Source organism: Motacilla alba, chromosome 2, assembly GCF_015832195.1.
Source record: "Motacilla alba alba isolate MOTALB_02 chromosome 2, Motacilla_alba_V1.0_pri, whole genome shotgun sequence".
NCBI lineage: Eukaryota > Metazoa > Chordata > Aves > Passeriformes > Motacillidae > Motacilla > Motacilla alba.
Window position 1 is genome coordinate 131,684,900 of NC_052017.1, and position 24,548 is coordinate 131,709,447.

Sequence of the window (24,548 nt, forward strand, 5' to 3'; positions counted from 1 at the left end):
TGTTTCTTCTGTGTTGCTCCAGTTACCAAAATTTATACCTTCATGCATTAAACTCTGTTGTCTTTCTGGCATTAAGTCCTTGCCTAGCACCACGATTACAATTCTCTCAAGTTTACCTTTTGTATCTTCCCCCGATGGTCAGACCAATTCCCTTTAATTCATCTTCTGGATTCTATTTGCCATAAATAGAAGGTCCATAAAGGACTCTTTTTCTGGAGCTTTGAAATGATCACACATTTGTTAAAGAGTGTAAAATGCTTTCCTTATTGGGAATAAATATAAATTTTATATTCACCTTTATTTCACAGACATAGTTGCAACACTGTTAAATTTGTTTACAAGATAGTTATGCTGTGATTCTATATCCCAATTTGAAATTGAAATACACCAATACGCAAAGATTTAGCATGTACTTGTGAACTTAGGCCATGCAACTGATATCAAGGTTTGCAGCTTGAGAGTTTGTTGGTACTTTAGGATGAGCTCACTTGAAATAAGCATCCTCCTGTCGTATGGAGGAAGGCACAGAGCACTTGGCTGCCTCCCACACCAGCGTTGTGCCTGGGCATGGCTCAGCCCTGCCTGCCTGGAGACAGCAGTGGAGAGATCTCCAAAATGGGTGGAAAGTGAAAATATGTTTGTTGTATTCTACTTCGCTGTCTAAAATTCATATCCCATTAGAGTTCAGAGAAATCATTCTGGATTCTCTGAATGTCTGGGAAGGAAATTTATTGCATTATTGTATTTATTGACACAAAACATTGTTTCTGATAATATTTTCCTGCTGCAGTAGGTCATCCCTCTGTAAATCTGGATCCTTCATCCTAGCTCACGAAGTCACTCTCTGCTATGCCTCAAAGTTTCTAAATTGTTTCTTGTTAGGTAAAAGAGCTATTGCATATTTTCTGAGCATCTGGCCTTATCCCTGAGGCTATTGCTTTGGAGGAAATGACTTAAACCTGACTTTCGCCACAGCCTCCACTCCATTTTTTATTGGATCCTTGCTCTGTCTTGTTTTTGCATCAAAGCATGCATCAGCCCTCAGGCTTGCAGATGTGTGGCTTTACCAAAAATATATAGTTTTACATCAGGAAAATAGGTAGAGAAAACAGATGTTTCAGTGCTTTCTGTACTTATTATCACTCCAGCATTAAATGCAAGAAACTCTGATGATTGCAAGCACGTATTTCCTCTGGAAGTGCCTGTATGTGCTGATAACACTTCCCATTTGTCTTCCCTGTGAGGTTTCTCAGAGTCCATCGTTACAGTGCAGCATCTTTTTAGGCAGCTGTTTTCTAAACCAGCATCTTATGCATTATACATGAGATAACAGTCATGATAAATAAAAAAGGGTCTGGCTGAACTAGAAAATGGAACCCTACTGGTTTGTTCATAGCCAGTTCCAAAGGTACAAATTTAGCTAATCAACAGCTACCTGCTTTAAACAAGTGTTATTCCATAACAGAACACCTGACAGCACAGGGTCTCCTGGGTACTGCGTCAGATCTAGAGCGTGTTTGGGTCAGAATTCATGTCCTGTTTTGGTCACTACCTGTTGCTTTAAAATGAAGTGGGAGAGAATACCGTGGCAAACAAACACAGAATAATTTTCTCCACAACTACTTGATTCTTTTGGCTAAGATTAACTTTGTCTCCTTTCTACAAAGGAGAACTGCCTGAACTTCTTGACAGCATCAGCTACTGCAGCATTGCTGATTTTCTTAGTCACAGAAATTTTCAGGTCACCTTGAACCTTGCTAAGATTTACTCTTTGGATTAAGCCTGTGCAGGAGATCCAGGCAGACCTACCTAGGTGTTATTTGTGGTTTGAGAAGTTTCCTGTGGTCCTGATATTTAAGGGCTACAGGATTGTCCCCCATAGATCTCTTTTCTGTCTCTCTGTGCCAGATGTCAATCCATGACACTACTGTGTTTTTCAGACCAGTTTTACATTCAAAAACTGAATAAATTAGGTGATTTCCCCACTTTTTCACATGATCTTTATACAAAGGTGATACAAAAATCTTCATACAAAAGTCTGGTTAGAAAGAGTTAAGAGTAAAAATTTCCTCTTTATGAAATACTGTTATTAAGAATAATTTGAATTCTTAGATGTAACTAGGCTGTATGAAGAACTAGAGCAGCATGTATGCAATGTTTATCCTTGGTTATCATTAGTGTTGTCTTTATAATAAAAGAAACCAGAAAAAAAAAAAAAAAAGAAATACAGGTGAAATGTCATAAATTTTCATTCTATATGTTACATGTTCACTGACTTCTCTGTGATGAACACCCTATTTACTAAAATAATTATTCTCAAAGCTTTCTTAGGCAGCTCCCTCCCCAGGTAAATGGTGTGGAGGTATAAAGCTATATGATTTAAACATTTTGAATGGACATAAGCTTGCAAGTCTGTGAGCAATTTTTCAGACTGCAATTTTAGATATCTATCTCCTAAACCAATAAATTGGGATGATGCTGTCTGGCAATTTATGAAAACTCATTCAAAATTTTAAAATGATTGTGTTTTTTGTTTTATCGGAGAGCACACCAAGCTAAGCTGCTTTCAGCTGCTTGTTCTGATTCCTGTGTTACCTCCCAAGTTGTGCCAGTCTGACTGCTTGCGTCATTGGGGGAAGAATAAAGTCTAGGATTGATTTCAGTTTAAAATAACCCTTTTTTTCCCATGATGCTGCTGAAAAAAGCATTTGTCAAGCCCCAGCCTAAGGGATTTCTATTGACATGGTAAGAAAGGCAAGACTTAGTGTGCCTGTGCAGCCCAGCAAGCAAAGAGGAAGGTGGTAAATGTTGCCATGGGAGGAGAAGTTCTTTTAGGCACACTTTGTGCTGGAAAGGTAGACTTGGATTTATTAATTGATGAGCAATGGGGCTGCTGCAGGGCTGTTCTCCCTATGCCCATTGAGAGAGAACTCGTGTGTGTTCCTTACAAATAAACCTGCTTACGTGCAGTGAAATTCCTGCCACTTGTCATCCATTCCTCCCCACAGAGGGAGCAGCCTGGCAGGCCCCAAACCCTGACCAGCCATTCCTGAGGGAAGGGTCCCCATCACATTCGTGGGCATGTAATAATCACCCAGAAACTCAGATTTTGGGAGCTGGGCCTTGAGAATATTGTAATCTTGCCAGTTCATTTGAAAGTCAAATGTGTATTTGACAGAGCATTGAGGTGGGATCTGCTCTTTCCCCTGGCCTAAAGAGACCCACAGACTTTTGGCAGTGGTGCCATAAATGAGAAGATGAGAATGAAAACAACATTACTGAACCCGTTCATTTAAATGTCTACAGTGATTTAACAACACTGATGTAAACTGAAGCTCTTCCACGAAAGACCCAGGAGATTATTTACCAAACCCCTGCTGTGAGGATGGCATAAATACCTCAACAGTTTGCTTGTTTTTAACCATACTGAGGCAAGACCCTAAGTATTGCCACCCTGCTGGCTTTTAAATTCCAACAGTACATAAGAGAGTTAACTCTTCATTTTTGTGTAATGTGGCAAATCCCAAATAGCAATGCAAAAATGTTTGCTGTTTTAAAAGCAATCCTGTGTTCCTAATCCTTTTTAAACATCACCTCTGTTTTGCAATCATCATTTTGTGTTATGTATCTCATCTATAAAATAGGTGTTGCTTTATGGATTGCCAACAAATCTCGTGCTCTTAACACCACTGCTTATGTATTCTCACTGTAATTTCTTCTTGGTATTCATACATAATGAACAAGTCACTGAAGCCACTAAGCTGTTGACCACCGTCTAAATCATCTATTTGCTAATGAAAATAAATTCTAAAATAGCTTCTTGAATTCAGACTAGCAAACACATTACAGAATAAAATAAAAAATCTTTTTGCCTAGTATTGGTGACCACTAGGTCACCCATATAAAAATATAGTAGTGATAGTGGAAGGCTCAAATACTGATACCTGGTTTATATTTGACAAGTATTGCAAAATAAGTCACACCCCACAGAGGATGCAGCAAGTATGCTCAGGCTGCAAACTAACAGAGACAAAAAATGACCCAGATATAGCATTTTCAGGATTGAGATTTTCCATCTGCCTCTGGAAATGGATTAATGCAAGAAAAATTTTTCTCTGCAAGACTAAAAGATGCAACACAATCTGATAAATGAACAATTGGACTTAATAACAAACCGGCTTTTTAGCTGACAGATGTTTCACCAGACAATTTAGTCCGAGGCCAGATTGCCAAAGAGATACATGGTGGAAAGCAATTTCATAGGATGACTCCACAGAAGGAAAAACTCATCATTTGGATGTTTGAAATGTCAGACTCAATTAATGGAATTAGTGTGTAATTCCTAGTGCAGTTTGCCTGTTGGAAGCTGTGCTCAAGCTTGATCTCAGAGCTCCACTGCAAGGTGAAGCAGTGGACTCCTGGCTGGAGCTCCGACTCACACGTGGCTCATTGCCTCTCCATCTCCCTTCCTGACAGCTCCTTTTGTCTACAACATCAGCCTGTGGCACCCACTGCTCTGCACCAAGGCATTATCTGCCTCTCCTCTGGTCCTGTGGAGGGATAGGGAGAAGTAAGACCTGAAACATAAGTAGGTAGTGAATTTTGAGAGATGCAGGAGAGGTGAAGTTTGCTGTTGCCTTACTGAAGTTGCATCCAAACTTAGACACAAGAACAACATCAGCTTTTATATCTAGCAGAAAAGGCAGTTTCCAAAGACAGAAGTATTTTTTTAAAATAAAGTTTAATATAATATTTTCAAGTTTCAGCTCAAATTTTTTTCTATCAAAAACTACATGACAGCATTATTAGTTATCACCACTATAATTTAAAATATCTTTGGAATACTCTGCTTCCATCTTCTGACTGTTCAGGGAAATGCAGTGACTAGATTGTATTCAGACTTCTTAATTCACAGAATCATAGAATGGCTTGAGTCAGAAGAGAGCTTAAAGACCTTTTAATTTCACAAAATTTTAATATATTTTCAAGACCAAGGCTTTGAATATTTGGGTGAAACTTTATTGAATTTAGCCATTGCCTTTGCTCGCTAATACTGACAAATGTTGCTTTCTACTGACAAATCATCTTTTCTTACAGATTTCTGAAAAAGAATTCAGGACTTTGCTTCATTTTTAATATCTTTAACACAGCACTCGAATTCCTACCTGATTAATGTAGAAGGTTTTGATACAATGTCACTTCATACAGCCATGGCTTGTCATTGTTTTTCCACATGTTTTTTTTCTCATTTAGTGTCTGTGACTCCTTAATTTTTCTAGGTTTGATACCTGCATTACCAGTTAGTAAATTTGCCTTCTTTGTTTCTCTTTTTAACAAAAAGCTCTTAATAAATAAGCTTTGACAAAAACTAAATTGAGAGGAACAGTCATGCATCCCACTTCCTCCTTGCATTTGGATTTCAGACCCATTGTTGCAACCAGATGTTGAGTGCTCTGCACTCATCATAAATGACAACTGATTTTTGTTAATGCAGTAAGATGGGAAAATTCATCTATGCTGTCCAATATCATATTGTACAATTCATGTGCATCCACACAGCTAGAGCAGAAAGCAAATCACTCATTATTTTGATTGCTGATAGGCAAAACAACATGAAATAAATTTTTTTTCTAAATTTCCCAGCTTCAAATGAAAAAATATACAAGGCAAGGCCATGTATAGAGCAACCTTTCCATCCATATTGGTCTCATCTGTCATGATCACAGCTTACACCTTCATTTCCCAGAACTGGAACAGATTTAAGGAGGCCTTCTGTGGGTCTTAAGTTCAAATCTGGGACATGCAAGACCATGTGTAGAGAAGTCAATGGAGACCTGCAGGCGACAAAAATCTACTGACATGCTGCACTCATTGACTGCTCTCCCAAGATTTCCTGAGCCAATGTTTCTCAGAGCAGTGGACCATAGGAAAAATGCCAAATGATGTCAAATGTGAGGATGAAGATGCCGCAGGGAGGTAGACTGCTCTCACTGTGGTACTGTACCAAACCTTGCATCACTGACACCACCACAAAATGAGGCAAAATAGAGGCACACCAGAGCCAGCTGCAAATTGCTCCTCAGTATTAACTGCCCAATTCCATGTGTCCCTACTAGGTCTTCTGGAGGATGGGAAATTGGCTCACACAGGTGTACCCACAGCATCAGCCACAGCTGGAATGCTGAACGCTGAGAAGAGGAGTAACTGCGGCTCTCAGTGCGCAAACCCCGCGGTCCATGGCACTGGGACTTCAACACAGAGACAGAATGGCTTCAGGACCACAGAGGTATGAGTATAATTATGTTCCCTAATGCCCAGAACTAGCTTCAACCAGGTCTAAGGTACTTTTGTGACAGCCTTTCTCTTTGCAGTGAAACTGTATTTATTGTCTTGAGATATGAGAAAATGGTGCCAGGCTGCGCTACAGGCATGGCATGATTGAGCTCAGCACCTCTGGCAATGCTTCATGCCTGAACAGCCTCAGAGTAGCACACACTTGCTACAGTAAAAAAAAGCCCCCACGCTCATTTGTTTCCAACTCAGCTGTGGCGTAGATTAATTTTCTGAAAAGGAACGTGTTTTCCCTTAATTGCTGTTCTGCTTAAAATATGTGCACTGCACGAACCCTGGTTCATTCAAAGTTGGACATAAAGCTTGAAAAAGTCAATGGATGTATTTTCAATGACTTCAGTAGGCTTTGGATCAGATCCTCTCCCCCTTTCCCCCTCACTTACGTGTTTTGTACATTGTATACATTGTAAGAACAAGGCTTTGGGGCTATACCAAAGACCAGCCTTCCCCTGCCGCAGCTGCCTACCCACCCACCTGCCTCCTACAGCCTTCCACTTGCTGCTCTGTTTGCATAGCAGCTGCTGAGCTGCTGCAGATTAAAGAAAGCCAAAACCTATTGCTAGTTTAGTGCTTCATTGGTTCCTCATATAAGAAGGTGTTAGGTAAAAATTTGGGGAAGGGAGACTGATGACACGTTTGGGGTTACTATTAGATGCAGTGGTCTTCAGGGTAGTTAGGACTTGGTGAAGGGAAGGAGAGATCTTGACTCCATTTCAGAAGGCTGGTTTATTATATTATGATATATATTACATAAAAAAGACCACACTATAACTATACTACAAAGAACAGAGAGAAAGATTCATCAGAAGGTGAGACAAGAATAAAAGAGAATAAATAATAAAGTTCTGTAACTCCCAGAGAGTCCGAGAGCTGCTGCTTTCTTGATTGGTCACTAAGTAGAAATATCCTACATCGACCAATCGAGAAAGCACCTGCTGCATTCCACAGTAGCAAATAACAAATTATTTACACTTGAAGCACAGGCCCTCTCAGCTTCTTAGAAGAAGAAAATCCTAGCAAAGGGATTTTCATAAAATATCATAACTACAGGAGACCTTCTTATTTTCTGAGCTATCTGCAGATGTAGCAGATAAAGTCCTATACACGGTCCTTGGCGTTTCTGGGGGATTCTCAGTTTCTACTTTGAGAAGTGCTTGCCATGTTGTTGTTGCTGCTTCCCCTACTTTTTCAGGGGAGTCTCCTCTTACTACAACATCATCTAATTTCACATCTGGGGAGAGTGAGACTGTAAAAGTTTGGCAATCACAAAATGTGCAGTCATGGGTATGTTTACATCCCTGTCGGAATCTGTCAAAGGTACACTGCACTGCCTTCTGGGTGCGCATGGATTGAGCCTTGAGGTATTCCCAGAGTGGAATCATAAATAACATTTTTTATGTCTAGTTTTGCCCTCTGTGAATACGAGGCTCCCTGAATTTGCATTACAGCACCACAAAATTTGGTGCAGCAGAAGTTAAAGGTGTAATATTGGTATTCAGTCTCTTGCAGACAATGGTGAGTGGCCACTGTCCCCTCAGCTTTTTCACCATTCTCCAAGGGATATAATTGGTTTTCTTATCTGTACAATGCTGGCTGGATTGGCAGCCCTCTTAAGCATAATTTTTACCTTTTCTTCCAGTTTTTGCTTTATCTCCTTTTCTTTCCTCAACTGTGCAGCTGTTCTGTTTCCAAAGATAGTACCAATTTAGTTGCTTTCCTGCCCTCTATTTCCTCTCTCAGATTTTGTTTCACACTGCTATGGTTTTTTTCTACCTAATTTCTACAATAATTGTCTTTCCCTATGCTCCATTGAAGCGCATAGAATCTTAAAATTATCTTTCTCAGTTATAAGCTTGTTTTTGCATTTCCAGTCTTTCTTTTATTTCCTTCTCAAAAGCCAGTGATGACTTTAATACTCCATTTTCTGATTTCAAAGCAGCATATTCTATATATAATTTTTTTGAGGAAAGGACTCTTTGATTCTCTTTAGCATGTAAGATAAGTGAGCCTCCAACATTGCACAAGTAATTGCGTCATCTCTCCAGAATTTTTGGGCCCATTCCTTGCCTGCCTGGGAAGGAGCACATTCATACTTCTGTAACTGTTTATCCATGGCAATCCTGCTCACTACACCAATTCTTCTGTCACATAAAAAATTAGGCAAGAGAGACTCCTCCCTTGCTTTCTGTGTTGTCTGCAGATGCAGTGGGCCTGGGGCCCTTCCCTTCCTCACTCAGTATTATCTGCCTGTCTGAGATCCTGGGGGACCTTCACAGACAATACTTCAGAGTAAGCAATCTGGCCCTCTGAGTCTGGTGAGGTGCCAGAGGCACGGTGTGGTGGCGCAGTAATTCTGGTCAGGAGTGCAATCCCTGATGCAAAACTGAAATGCATTGCACTGTAAGTCCAGGCAAACTCAGTAAGATCCACATTCACAAACAGGGCAATTTGTTGCCTCTTGGACAGAGTAAGGTCCACAAGCTGCTCTTGATAAATGCACTGACCTCAGAATGCATAAGCAATACTATTACTGTGGAATAAAGCTTACCTGATGGGCGTCCCCATGGGGGAGGAGAGACTACAGCCTGTTGAGCATCCCAGGACACAAAGGAAGACTCTCCTCTGACCTCCCTCCCCTGTTAAGTCATATTTATATTGTTCTCTTTGAGGATGGGGGAAAAAGTTTTAATTTACATAATTTCACACTTAAATGGAGTTTGAGTGACTTTATATATACATAAAGACTGTACAGGTTTTACTTTGTTAGCATGTTACGTGGGGCATGAAAAGGAAGATGTGTTTTCAAGTTCAAGCAAACTTCAGCTTTTAGACACCATTTGGGTCATTCCTTCAGCTTAATTCCTGTTAGCTGCATTGTTTTAAACAGAGAATGACTGTAACCCCTCTGTGCAATTCCACCCTTTGTTTCTTGCCTCTCTCAGACATGAAGCAAGCTCCTCTGGTGTCCCTGATCCTCAGGCGTGCACAGTTTGTTCCTGCTGAATAACTGCCAGTGTGGGCACTCCTCCTCGCTGACCTTTGTCTTTTGACATTTTTCCACAGAAAGTGCCTCAGCATGCCATGTGGCAGAACAGCTACACCCACCCCATCAGAAGTTGTCCCATCTTAAGAGTCACATCCTTTAACCAAGGGGTCTGAGCAAATGAAAAAGGGAATTTGGATTGAACTTCACCTTGCATTTGCCAACACAGAACATATCAGTACATGTCTATTTATTTTATACCTCCATTGTATTATTATCTTTTGTATTGCTGTAGTACAAAGATATTCCCAGGTGACATAAAAGGTATTGCTGTATCTTTTCATGAGATACTGCACCTCCAGGTGGACAGGGACACATTCCACAGCAGCGTGACAGCCAGGGCCATGGGATTTCTGTAAATGAAAAGTGCAAATGCTCATCATAGCCACTAGCCCACAGAGGAATTTTAATTGGTGAGGTTGGATATGGTTGAACAGAACTGCATAATTATCAATCCATTTTGAAAAAGACATGGTCACAATTTATAATTCCAGTGTGTACCTGTCCTACTGTTAGAGACAATTGTCTAATTTTGTAATTGAATGGAAAATTACTTCTGTATTGCACTTAGTAGGAAGTATGGGCAAATTCCCACAACATATTAACAATGTGAGTGTTGACTGTAATGGTGCTACTCAGTGAAGTGTGGGTTCCTGCCCTGAGGCCCCGTGACTAAAGATACTCTCCTGCATTTTCTAGCTGAGATACATTCAGTAACATGTATCTGTGCTGTTGCAGCTCAGTGCAAAAAAATTTCTGATGATAACTAAAGCATTTATGTTATTCTCCACATCCAATGGAGGTACATAAGAAGTTGTCTAAATTTATGGTTAAAAAGGAAATATATATGCCTAGAGAGAAAGTGTAGTGTCTAATTTAGGCTCCAGCTCTGGTCTGCCATTCTGCGTCTCTGTTTTTCCACTGTTTAGGGAACCATAAGGTGAGCATATGATGTGAAAACATAATATGAACACCTTAAGTTTAGATGCCTAGAGTTGAAAAGGTGATTATCTCCTGCAGCTCAAAATGCACCCATTTTATCTACCTGAGCATTCACATTGACTAGAGTTTCTCTTTTGTCTTGACATGCTATAGAGTACAGTGCAATGCAGCACATGGTGCCTGTGGAAGGCTTGGGTTGTGCCATCGGCCTGTGGGCTAGCAGGGGCTAAATCATGTCATCTCTCTGTTTCCCACTTTCTCCTGCATCAAGCTCTAAAGCAGCCATCTGCCTTATCCCTTGGCACTTGGCTATGACAGGGTACAGCTTGTGCTGTTGAAGGGGAAAAGGTTTGACACTGACTGTGTCTGGGAAATTTTATTATCCTCTCGTGAAGGTAATGTCAAAACAATTTAGAAGTAAAAGATGATGATGATGATGATGATGATGATGAAGACTGTAATAAAAAAAGGAGTGCTAATACCAGTGAAGGTAACAGGTTGGTCACATATCCCTCCAAAGAAAAGGTGGTATCCAGATTATGTCCCTGACTGACAATAATCTGGTTTGATTCTCACTGTCGTTTTTGGCAAGTACTTGCATGAGTAGTAGCACTGGGGGAGCAAATAGCAAAGAAGCTGGTGTATTCAGGCTGCAGAAATGTGAAATAATACACAGTAATAAATTAACTCCAGGTGTTTCGCTGTGATATATATGAACCTTCCACTTATGCCAGTGTCTGAACTTTATCAGACATTATTTTACCTGGCACTCTTACCATGCCTAATTTACCTGGCATTCCTTACACTGACACAGAGTCTCATGGAACACTGGCAATGCAATAATCAAGCCCAACTAACACAGCTGTGTGTCTCTATCAGCCCAGATCTGGGTACACTTTATTAGACCTATCCAGTTTCCTGTGCATTATGGTGTGTTGCTTATGGCAACAAGCAGACAGTCTGGGAGATGGAAAAGTATAAATTTAAATTTGCATGCCTCAGACAGACTAACTTTTTTGAATATGGAAAATAAACTGATGAATCTCTGAAAGGTATATATTGTGGTTGGATCTTGTACGCAGACAGAAATAAGTGTTACTTCAAAGCTCTATTTTCACATCAGAAACATAAAATCAAGTACAGAAAATTCCAGCTCAGGCTAGTGATGCACTATTCACAGTGACGTCAAAAGAAACCTCTAATTTTCACTTCTGGACTGAAACCAGATTTATTTGCTCTGCCTTTACAGTACACACATGCAGAGATGATAATTATGGGCAAGAAGGTTGATCCACAGCCTACTGACATCCACTGCCTTTGCAGCGGATAAAAGCTTGTGTCCACGCTGAATGAGACAGTTGCTCTGCATCACAGTGCTGTGTGAAGGATGCTGGAGACATTCTGTTTATTACATAGAACTGTTTTTGTAAATTAGGGGTTAATCATCAGTGACTCTTTCTGTTGTCATCATGGAACTTACTGTACTGTTTAAAACTCTCACAGACTAAATGGGACACCCAGAAAACCTCCACACAAGAAGTCGCCATTAACGTTACAAAAGGCATCAGACAAAGTGACAGAAGAAAAACAAAAAATTGTGCCAATTAATGAAGAAAATTGCAGGTGAGGATGGACTTTACAAAGCTTCACTGCACTTTAAACGTCAGTCACTGAAGACATGAAGATCTCTATGTGTTCCAGGTTGAATACAGCAGGCAGCTGCTACCAAGTGCCTCCAGAAGCAGGTCTTGTGGAAACCAGCTGCAAGTGCTGTAGACATTATTTAGTGTTTGTCTAAAGACAGACATAGTCGTTTGTCTAAAGCCGTGGCACTACACAGACATACACAGAAATTCATGGTATTTGTTTTTGCTGACTTCCATGTTATCCCTTGTGTATGTCCTGTTCTATGTTGCTATTAAGATGAGGCTGGATAATAAGGGGTAAAGCTCATCACAATTAAAACCAGGAGATGAACAAATGAATCTGCATTTTTAGTCATAAAGGGGTTTTGAGTGTGGACATTCAAACCCAGAGTTCATTTAAAGCACTCACATATTTTAAAACACAAACCCAGATATCTCAAGAAAGTGAGACTAAAGTTTAGTCTTCCACTAAATCTCTTTTCAACTATATATATAGGTTATATATAGTTAAGTCACACAGTAATGTTTTTATATATTAAATGTTCAATTACTTTGTTTTAATCAACTGTTTGTATTGACATAATTTCGGTCTTAAAAATATTAACTTTCATATTGATCAGCCTTACTTGAAGGTCCTAATCCTAACTAGTAAGTTCTGGCTACTAGGTTGTTTTATAAATGCCCCTTCAATTATGTTGAAGCCCAGTCTGACTAGGAAAAAAGTTACCATTAACATTACAAGAAAATAACCACAATTTTTAAAGTCATATTCTAATGTCAGTTCAAAAAGTTAACTTTCTTTGATAAGATACAATTAATTCACCATGCAGAACTTATTTAATACATTGTGAGCATCCTGCACCACAGTACTCCACGATTATAATAAATATATATCTAAAAGGAATAGAAATGTTCAGTATAGTGAAGCCTAGGAACTAATTCAACATATTACTTCTTAATATGGAAGTAATAATATATATTCTCTGTGAGTTTGCATGTTTATGAAGATAAAATAAGTAAAATTATTTGCCTCCCCTATCAGACATATATCCATATAACCATAATATACATACATATATATATATATATATATATATATATATATGGATGTATATTAGTATCCTTAAAGGGCCATTTAAAATAACTACTCAAAACAAGCAAACAAGAATAGGATTGTGAACTGAACCCTAGTTTATTCTGTATTAGGATCATTTTAATAGCTTGCTGCTTAGGTGTGTGAGTTCCTTTCCTTGTTGTACAACAAGTCTGTGCAATAGGAATGGTTAATTAATTACTCCAACAAAAAGGCAAACTGGAATCCAGAGTCAGAGCCAGAATTTTGCATACCATAGCATATTCTAAAAGGATTTACTGGCAGAGAGAGTGCAGTATAAACTTGTAGGATACAAGAAAGCTACAGAAAGTGATTAATAATCCTGATGTGTTTAAGGGTAAACAGGATTTTGAAGGAAGGTAAAAGGGAAGGTTTGTTGTGTAAGAAGCTGTTCCAGAGATTGTGCCTTGGGTGGATACCACATTAGAGTGAGTAGATGCAAGAACAAAGGAGTCCTGGCAGTGAGATTATTTATTAGCTAAGAAATTCTTTAGTGATGATGTGCTGACCAGATGTGTCAGACGGCTTGGGTCACACCACAGAAGGAAGCCCACGAGCTGCATGGCACATGAAGCAGCCCTGGCTCATGCCAGCAGCCATCAGGGAGGCAGCTCTTGAGTCTTGTGTTCCGAGCATGAGCTGTGACAGGATGGTTTGCAGGAGATGGCTTTGGTACACAGTTATCTGGGCCACAGCACAGACCTTGCTCATGCTGACCACATCCCCCAGCAGGGCAGCAGCTGCAGAGCGCTGGATGCTGCCTGCCCTGGACCGCTCATGATACTGAGCTACTGAGCTACTCCAAGATCCCCTAAACCTGTTTGTATTCTGAAACTTAACTTTATGACATTCAAAGATTGGATCCAACTTCTGTGGTAAAAGCCATGTTTAGTAACAAGCAATTTTATCCACACTCCTCATGTAATACATTACTGTTCTTATTCATTAGGCATTAGTAACTGAAAAGAAATTGCATTATGTCCTAGGTGGCTTCTTAGTGTTTGATGTGCAAACTTCCAGTGACCTTAATAAAATTAAGAGCGTGTTGTGGATATGTAGATCTTGCCACAGACTGGGATATACTTATGTTTACTTTCCTTCTATTAAAGATAACCACAAGTAGAAACAACCAATTTATAACATAATACCCCACTCTGTATAATTAGGGTGACAGAATCTAGTCTATACTACTTAAGACAATTTAAAGTCCTCGTAATAGATTCCCGTGTTGGTTTTAGTGGAAGAAGCAAGCCCAAAGAATCATCTGGACATTTTCACTCCAGATGGCCTTCCTAGAAATGAGGAGTCTTATTTACAGGGTCCGTTCCCTGAGCATCATCTTTCAAATATAAATGGCTCAAAGACATCAAATAAAAGAACCATAATAAAAGACACGGCCTTTCAGATGAAGGACCTGTGGGCATCTCTGTCTTATATGTCAGGATTTTTTAAATGTAATTTTCCCCAAAAAGATATTATTGCCATATAATTTGTTTCATATCCCTTGGCTGCACGTGAAGATTTCTACAGGTACACTGAAACAACACACTTTCTGCTGGAGTGATTTGCCAACAGATGGTGAGTTCTTATGATTTATCTAAGTTCAGATTTTAAACAGAAAGGAACTTTGTCATGTTTCCACCATTCCAACACAATATATACATAGGACTTTCCTATATATCTTGATACATTCTTCTTCCACTATGTGAGAAATAGAATAATTCAAAAGAAAGAGGATGTTGTCTAAAGAGGAGAGAGGATTTACAGTTACCAATTCATCATGAGGCAAATTAATATTCTCAAAGACTCACTACAGCTTTATCTTTCACTATTCCTTCATCTTCTCCCTTATGATTCCTTAATGTATTTCTTCATTTCAGCATCACTGTAGGACATTGACTGGAAGACACACAATTTTACTGTGTGACTGAAACGATTTTGTACTGACATAAATAGGAAACTATAATGATTGTGTAAGCAATATATGAGTACTGCATTAAACATGCATTCTTGTTAGTTAAATTACTGAGATTTCATAAAAAACAGGACACAGATTTTTTTCCTAGTGTGTTCACATACATAGATATTTATTTGTGCATGTCTCTGCATGTGTATATTGTAATGTCTTTAGTGTGTACTTCTGCAGTTCAGACACTTTTTTTGGAGAACCTTTAATTTCTGTTTGTAATTCTTATACCCAAGTGTAAAATATTTTAATGTTTGAGCTGAAATTTGTTTTACATGCTTTATGAAAAGAATGAGGTATGTAATTTGTGCACAGAAATGGTATTTGAAAAAGCAGGCTTAATTTTATTTACAAATACATCTAAATTCAAATGAAACATTTTTGTACTCTCAGCAAATTAATGAAGATTGACCTTAAATTTGAAAATAAAAATAAAGAACGTTTTTAAAGAGTCTGTTTATTTCTCCACTTATTTCACATTTCTGTGTTTGTGGTTGGGTTAGCTTTTAAAGCTGAGATCAAAGAGGGCAAAGGTGTAATGAATGGTTCCCACATCTGCTGTTCATGGAATCAGAATATTTCTGTATCTGATGTCCTCAAGTTGTGGCTCATGGACTGTGTGGTCATATGAAAGAAGGCAAAATATATATATTCCCATAAGAAATTGGTGTATTTGCCAAAGAGGGATTATGAGGTCAAAATACAGTTGTACCTCTGTAATTATAAATGGGAGAGATTGTGGTTGCTGTCATGGCTAAAGTGGAGGACACTGGGAATCTGAGACACTTTCTCTACTGAGATGCCATGATGCAACTATGAGGCAAGTAGAATACATAGCCAAAAAAAAGCTCTTATTCCTGCCTGAACTGGAGAGCATAGGATGGAAAAACTGTGGTGCTGTTTGACCTCTGACATGTACATACAAATAAACTCGTAACTTTTACAGATGATGCTTCTTATTTTTTTCCAAAATTGCATGAAATTTTCATTATATTTTTCCTTAATACCAGAAAAGCTATTGCTGAAATATCATCCCCATCCTAATTGCCTGTGCCCTGGGTGCTGCCTGACAAGTTGCTTGTTCTCTTTGATTCCTGGCCAGGATGCTGACACAACAACTGGTTTGTTTCCTGTGGAAAAGGAAGAATAGTATCAAAGGAATGCTTTCAGCTGTGCCAAAAAAGAAGAAGGATATAGGGACACAAGGAAGCCATAGTCCAGCAGTCAGGCATGTAACAGCCCATGGGAACCCTACAAACAGGATGCTTCAAAATCTGGGATCAGACAGTACCTTGCAAGTGGAGCCTTTGAACTCAACACACTGTTTAATTTTGAAACACTAAACCTTCATTGTCCTCAGGCCGAGCCTCCCTCATTGCACCAGTGCCCTCTCAGGTGCCTCCTTTCCAGACTGGCTCAGTGCATCATGTGGAAAAGGTGCTAGCAAGAAATAAGATGTACTCTAAGATGCAGGGATGCAAGATTTTGTTCTGTCCTGTTACCACCCTCCAGTTTTCAAATCTTTCCTTCTGATTTTAAAATTTTTTTTTCAGGTAGCCTGTGCATACTATCCACAGTTAAAAGCCATTCTTCTGCCCTCTGGTAAACTAATGGCAAAGCTGGGTCATTAATATAAGAAAAAAGTGAGCTGGTCCACCAGAAATTACATTTGTTGACAAATGTCACTTAATCAAGATAAAATCCAAGTTTATTTGCAACAGCTCCTAGCACAGAAAAACTCAGCAAACACTAAAATCTAGGAAATACTGTAATCCTAATGGTAGAAATAGGATGTTCATAAGCAAGAAGGGAAAAGGGAGAATAAAACAGCTTTTCATTTCTTTCTGGAGGATTGAATATCATTTAAGTCCTGAGTGCAAAAAAAAAGTGGGATGCTGCTGTGTATCTGTCCATTCAAGACTGTAAAAAACAAGTGGCTTTAGGTTGCTGTGAGTCCCTGCTTAGGAAAAAAATGGGATTGAGGGAGAAAGAGAGAGAGAGTGGTGTCACAGGGCAAGACTGAGCTATGCTGCCAGATTTATTAATTAGCTTTGCTTGCACGCTTTTGCATTATAATTAGTATTATTCAGTTTTAATTTAATTTCCATTAACCTCTGCAAAACACCCACGTTTGGATACAAGGAAACGTGTCTGGGGTATTACTGCATGGATAGAAAAAACAGCTTGCTCACAGTCAAAAAAGCAGCTTAAAAAAAGGCACCATAGCTAAGCAGCAGCCTATTCTTTATCAGCTATGAAGAGCTGTCAAATACAAAAGACATGAAATTATTCATGTTCATCTGTATCTGGTTTTACCAGGAAAATAAATATTGGACTTGTTCATGCAAGGCAGGTAGAACTTTCCAGGTCACACTTGTAAGTGGCTTTATGTTTAGTTTGCCTGACTCAAGGACTGACTTGAACCTAAAACATTGGGTGTTGTGAATGGTCCAAGCCCCTAAACCAGCCCTTCTGCAGTGCAGTAGCATTTCCTCTGCCCTCAAATTAGTTCCCTCCTAGAAATTTTTTTCCACTTTATTATTTTCCTCTTTACTATTAATATGACCTATTTTTTGCAGCACATTATTAGACACATTATTATATTATTGAGAGCATAATTTTACCAATTCAGACATGGGTCTGAAAACTAAAGCTCATGATCACAACTGCCAAGCACAGGGGCAAAATTAATTCTCACTAACTCACTGAACAGCCACAGCCCCACCCAAGCAGTGTCATCGCCTCTGGCAACTGTTGGGATGTAGGGAGTTTAATATTAATGTACATGTATAATGTCCTATGCAAATGATATTCATTATTCATATTTCTGACTCAAAACCATCTTTCAGATGAACTAACATGTTTAAAATCATTGTGCAAGCCAACACTTTATACCCAGTCCTGCTCTAGCTGGGATTTTATATCTGATAAGGATTTTCTGTCCCTGGTCTGTGCCTGATATCTTCGGACAATTTAGAGGAATAATTAACAAGTATTACAGAATAACAGAATATATACTGGTATATAATTTTTTTTCCAGCACAAAATTCCTTCTTCATTGCTGCTCATCTGTCTGCATGCTGTCTTTTCTTACAATGTATTGGTTACTTGCATCCATGGTGAGAAATAATTTCTTGTGCCTTCATTATGTAGGTACATTTAATTTCTGTCTAATAAAATCTTGTTGGTATTTCATGTTACAGATGTATTTTTATCACAGGGTGAATTTATGCTGCCAAATCTCTTAGTTTCAATACCTGCTCCTGGATCCTAGTCCCAGACCATCTGCGCTGCACACGTGGCACCTGTTCAAGTGCACCTCTGGTGAACACACAGGAACAAAACAGCCAGTTCCCTCTGCCATAAAACTGTGCTGGTCCAGGACATCTTCAGTTGCATATTTATGATCTTATTAGCTCAGCATATCATCCCTTATACCTGCTCAGTTCTTTGGACTGTTTCTCTTCAAATTCATGTGGGGTTTATCCCACATACTTGTACAGTCAGTGCCACTTAGATACATTTCTGTGCTCTCAAGAATCTGTTGGAGATTTCCTTGAGCAAGTCCAGGTGACCATTTTTTTGACATGTGTAGTATAATAAAATATATCTTGACAGTGCTCTTGGACTGCCTGCTGTACTCTTAGAAAAGTAATAGCAACTTCCACCTCCACTGTGTATTTGGGATGTCTTTGAATCAAAAGAAATAATGATTTCCATCTTCACATGGAAAAGACAAGTTTAAGCTTTGCTTACACCAGTGCAATTTAGTACAATTATTTTTCTACTCCATGATTTTATCCCATATATCTAAAACTCTGCGGCAATAGGTCTACATGACATCTTTCTCCTTCCAATGACCATTTTGGTTGCATTAAGCAAAGGTAAGTTCTGATTGAAGAGACACTGATTTTCACTACTACTAAGGCCACTGCATACCACATTGTCTACTTTGTTAGCATAAAAACTTTAAAGTGAGTATGGCTTGCACACTCTATAGACTTTATATTGGCACTGTGATATAAAGTGACTTAACTGTGGGCTCAGATCAGTGCATTTGTAGTTTTTCCAACAGTTTTGCTTATATAACTTTATACAACATAAAAATAACTTTTCTATAATTTTAGACAACATTTTATAAATAATTTTATACAAAAAAAAATTACTTTGCTGTGTTCATTAGCGAGCCTCTGGCTTCATTCATTCAACATGGATTATGCTGCTGCTGTTCTCCTACAATAGTCCACAATCTAGAAGAAACCATGTTACTTTACTACAAATTAGTATGAAAGTACAAAGCTCTAGTAATGCAGGTTTGATTTTCTTCCCTTTTTATTCCTTTCAAATTCACACACAGGTTAAAAACAGCACTTAACTGACACAGCTAGAGCTCCTGAATATAAAGCAACTTTAGATTCTTCTGACTTGGTAGAGATTTGAGAACTTGTTCCTGGCATTCAGCAGTTTCACTCACACAGTTCTTGTAGAGCTCAAACAAAAGCTTAGCTAAATTATTCACTTTACTCCCAGGAGAGTAGAAACCTTGTATTTGCTAGTGGCTGAGGAAAAGACACAATGCAATTGGCAGAGATGCAGAAACATGTATGTCTTGCCAGAAAAGGCACAGAGAGGAGAATGGAATGAGGAAAACATACAAATTATGAAAGTATGGGAATGTCAGTCCATTGGATAAAATCGTTGGTCTAGTTATACCTGTATAAATCAATGAATACATTAAAATTTTTGATATGATAACACAACTTGTTATTGACTTCTATTAAAGTTGTTGGTATCTGTTTTTAGGATAAATTACTCCACAACACTTGCTTAAACAGTTTCACCTGAGTTTTTCTAAGGAAGTTGAATTAATTTGGTGCAAAATATAATGAGGAATGTGTTCATATAATGCAAGTGCAAAGAGGAGAATAGAAAAAAAGATACTGTCTTTGTCTGTTATTTAATTTCAGTCCCTTTGTTCAAGAGCAAATAACCACTTGAGTGGTGATGCACAAAGAAGAGACAGGACAATTGAATTTATGAAGGATTCATGAATCCAAGGGCCAAACTGACAAATTCTAGTAACATTATTCCAATTGAATTTCCATCATAAATTGAATTGGGTGAGTTAAACTGATTTTTTACTTGTCTATTGATTTTGCTCTACTGACATTTTGAAAGGGTCCCAGGAGGTGTATTACAATACCTTTGGTAAGGAATGTCTTTCTCTTTCTGACCTCTGTAAACAGGATTGCCATCTCTGGATGTCCATGCTCCTCTTTACATAGATTGGTTGGCCTATTCCCTTAAGTGTTGTCAGTATCCTTAGGTCTGGAATGGCTCCCAGCCATGATCAACCTATCAACCTTTCCATCTTGCTGCTCAGCAGACCAATGGCCTCTGCTACTACGCTGGGATTGTTCGGCCTTTCTTCACTTTCCACCATGAAAGTATCGGCTCTACAGAGTGATATGACTCTGAAATTAGACCAGACATAAAACATAGTTCCAAACTTACCCCTAAATGCAGACACGAAAAACAGTGTTCCAGAAGAATGTGTACTTCCAGCATATCATGATCAAATCAAACCTTTTGGATGGTTCTTAAACTGCCTGGAAGTTTGAGCAAAGGATCATCAGTGCATGAGGTGACAATTGGTGGCACAGGATGACTCACTGTGGTCTTTTGTGCCCATACGGCCCAGCACAGGTAGAAATGCAACTTATTGCAGTGCAGGACTAAAATAAAAGCCCTGAGTCGGACTTAGAAAGCAGTTAAATACAACAATGAGCAGTTATCCATCACTAAGTCATTGTCCTCTGCTACTGGAAGGATCTGAATTGTGTTCTGCTGCAGGACAAGGGCATCACCTTGTGCTCCATGGAAGAGGATATGGACATCTCTCTCATTCAAGGGCAGTTTGGGTCCTCAGAGGACAAAGATAATGATGGCGATTAGGCTGCTGTTGGCAAGGAAGGCCTAAGAACTTTCCCATGAATCCTAAGTGTCTCTTTTTCTCAGAAGGTCTCTAGGATCCAGGAGCTGATGGGACTCTAAGCCTCTAAGCAACCTGATCTATTTGAAGATGTCCCTGCCCATGGCAGAGAAATTGAAATGAGATTATCTTTAAGATCCACTTACAACCCAAACCATTCTATAATTCCATTATTTTATTTTCTGCTATAATTTGTATTTGAGATGCTTTCACACTCACACAGGTGTCTGAATCATCTGACTACAAATGCCTGAATGGAAAGGCTTAGTTTCCAGGCATTGAGTGGTTATACAATGGCTGATCTTAAACATCAAGGATGAAAAAACATGGAAGAAGGCTAAGAAAATGAGGTTTATATAATTTGGAAGCCTTAAAAATGGTCAGCGCTTTCTCCCTGGACATGGTATAACTGGTTCCAGAACCCTATTTTGCAAATCCTAATTTAAAACTGTTATGCTAACACAAGTCCTGGAGTCTAGCAGGTTTTATTAACCTGAGAAATTAGTTCTTATGTGGTTACACTTACTATAAGATCCAAAGTGTGACTCAGTTTTGTACTGTGCATTGATCTCAGGCAAAACTGTATGTCTCAGCTGAAAACATACTTAGTATTCTGCGTGATGTTTGCATTTATAATAGCTCGGGAGCATCTGCAAACAAGCTTAGGAAAAAGCATTATTTTTGAGCATTAAAACCATTATTAAAATAAGTTTTTGTTGTCATAAACAGTGACCAAAAAAAGACAGACAATGACTTGCTGTTCTGTTTGTAAAGATTATGCATACAGTGATCATGACACTTTCTAAAAAAAAATAAAAAATTCTACACATTACTAATAACTTTATTCCACAGGCTTGAAAAGAAATGCTATTAAAGAAATTGTGAAGCAATAATAATGAAAAATTTGTGCTTCTTATGTGAACTTCTTCCTTCACGTTTTAGCCAACAGTGTATCTGCTCCAGAAATCCCACTGGGAGGAGGTGTTGAGAGAATGTATTTACGGACAGATCTGTTTTATTTTTACAAGGTACTCTGTTATGTAGTTCACCAGAACCTGGGAGATCCCTGCGGCACAGGATTGGTATGATGAGGAGAGATGATACAGTAGCTGGTTAAGAGATGGATATAATTATCAATGTCCTGAAACACTGCTGTGGATGCTCATTAGTCTGCTTTAACAGGCTGACATGAATCACCTTGTAGTAGGTGCCTCTGAACTTCCAAAGCTATTGTTTTCTTGTCTCTCTAGCATGCTCACGTTTCAATAAATATCTTGAACTACCAACTTAAAGAACAGCATTTGAAATCTGTGTGAAGTCACTCCCGTGTCACTGTGAGGACAAAGACGGAAATGACACTTTCAAAGTCAAGCAGCAAAAGCTGGACTTTAATGTTCACAGCCTATTTTTATACGGTTTTCAAAAGCCTTGTGTTAAATTGGTTAGTAACTTACTTGCCCCTCAATTCATTGGTTCATAGGTGCTCATGTATGTACGTACTAAGGCCCTCTTCTTCAACAGATGTTCATATTTTTCTTCACGGGTTCTCACAGGATAGACTTCTTACTTTCACAGGAGTCGGATAGTTTTCATGAGCAATGGCTGATGTGCTTGCAGCTTCTCATGGGACAGGCTAGCTATTAGCTATACTTAGCTGAAGTAACAAGGCTGAACCATGGTCTCACAAGGCCTTTCTTTTGTAAGGTTTTACCTATCTGTGACACTCCTGCTTCAATAATTGCACATTATATTGAAATGGACAGTTCACCTCTAATTAATGGGTTGATGTTTTGGAAGGTGTAAAACAATATACCTCATTAAGCCAGGATTTTCTGCTTTGCTGTCAGAATCACCTATACCTTGCCTGTCCACTCTAACAGACGGCTTGGTTTGTATCAGTCTTTTCCATAGGAAATGACTCATGCTCTGAAACACAGATTTCTTTTTCACCAGGCTGTGTGACATTGCCTAAGGGGAGTTCCACTCCAGTCACAGAAACAATAGGACAAGAGGGGCTCAGTCAAGAAAAGCAGCTCACTGCTGTTGCTACAGTTACTGTCACCCACCCAGACGGGCTGCAGATTTTATCAGGAGTGAAGGCAGCTGCTAAAGATCCACAAGGAATGAAGCGTCCTTGGTCTTAAACTGTTAGGACAGTTTACTCTTTACAAATGTACTTCCTGTTTAGTTTGCATTGTGCTTAATATCTGAGGCTAGGTGAGGTAACCTGTTTGGAAAGAAATACTATTAGCATAATCACTGTTTTATTAAAGCAGGGCTGTGAAGGCATGGTGTTGTCATTTACAGACAAATGAAAGATGAGATCTTTCTTGAGATCTTTCTTACATCAAAGAAATCAACATCTTCTTGTGTGTGGGTGCCACAACCCACACAGCTGTAATATTTTGAAGGACTAAAGTCTAAATAACATATTTTGTTCAGGGAGGAACATGATATGGGGTTCCAAGTACCAAGCCATGCAGTTAATACTCAGCAATGCAGCAACATTCTGGCTTTCTCTGTATGACTCCTTCCCTAGTCTTCACTGCTGTAGTGAGTTGAGGGGGGTGAGTTTCAGTTTAAAGGCTTTATGGAAGAAAATGTTATAAACAAAGTTTAAGCTGACACAGATGCATGAGACTGCAGAAGTACTCAGAGGGCACTAACTCATCAATGACTGGATTTTCTGAAAAAAGGGAAATTACTGTAAGATATTTTTGTGTTCTTGTAAGAAGTTACTGTAAGACATTTTTGTGGTCTTTCTCACGAGTTTATGTGTTCAATAACACAGTGGAGTTTTGACTTCAGACAAATATTCTGTTCAAAAACTATTACTGTAAACTAAAAGGTAAAATTTTGTCAGTTATGCTGTTTTGTCTAGTTTTTTTCATTTCCAAAATGAATTTGAGAAAAAGACAAGAACTACACGTTGCCATTCTAAGTCTCACAACAGGATTTATTGGTGCCATCTACTGGCTATTTAGCCCTTTTAAATTCCAACAAATTATGAATAATGTGTTTTAAATGCAGAATAATAACAACATTATGAGCCTTTTAACTGAATCAGCCAACATCAAGCTATGTAATTGGCAAATCTGTAACATTTAAATTACATTAAGTCAAACTTTGTTACAATGTTCCAACAGTGCAATTTAATTTTGAAGCTTTTCGATGTGTCAAGAGAACAAAGCTTGTGTACAAGTACTCGTGTGCAGATCCCAAGCATTACCACCACACGCATCCTCCTGGTGTGTGAGAGGAAGGCTTCTTCCTGACAACTGCCTCTGCTTGAGATCTCTCCTCCGTAAAGCATGAGCACGTGGGGCACTAACATGTTCACGCAGCAGATAAACATGGTCACCTTGCTGTTTGCCTTTGCTGGAGGGATGTCACCATAAAAACTGGATGGAGAAAATGGTGCTTTAGCTCGTAGCCCAGGCAAGTTGTGAATGTTTCTGCTGAGGGTGGGTTTAAGCAAGCTGGAGGGAGTATGG

The 24,548-nt window shown here is 38.9% G+C and overlaps 1 protein-coding gene across 3 annotated transcripts in view; it reads left to right on the top strand.

Moving 5' to 3' along the window:
• BAALC (BAALC binder of MAP3K1 and KLF4) overlaps positions 1–18,492 on the top strand; it is a 30,623-nt gene extending 12,131 nt beyond the window's left edge. The window contains exons 2-4 of one of the 3 annotated variants that reach the window (XM_038129551.1): positions 6,117–6,286; positions 11,840–11,959; positions 16,165–18,492. In XM_038129551.1, coding sequence (XP_037985479.1) covers positions 6,117–6,286; positions 11,840–11,944 — 275 coding nt within the window. In that variant the 3' untranslated portion in view covers positions 11,945–11,959; positions 16,165–18,492. Of the gene's footprint in view, positions 1–6,116; positions 6,287–11,839; positions 15,512–16,164 lie in introns of those variants that run through there. The other 2 variants (XM_038129552.1, XM_038129550.1) reach the window with 2 other exon arrangements.
• The last annotated feature ends 6,056 nt before the right edge of the window (positions 18,493–24,548 follow it).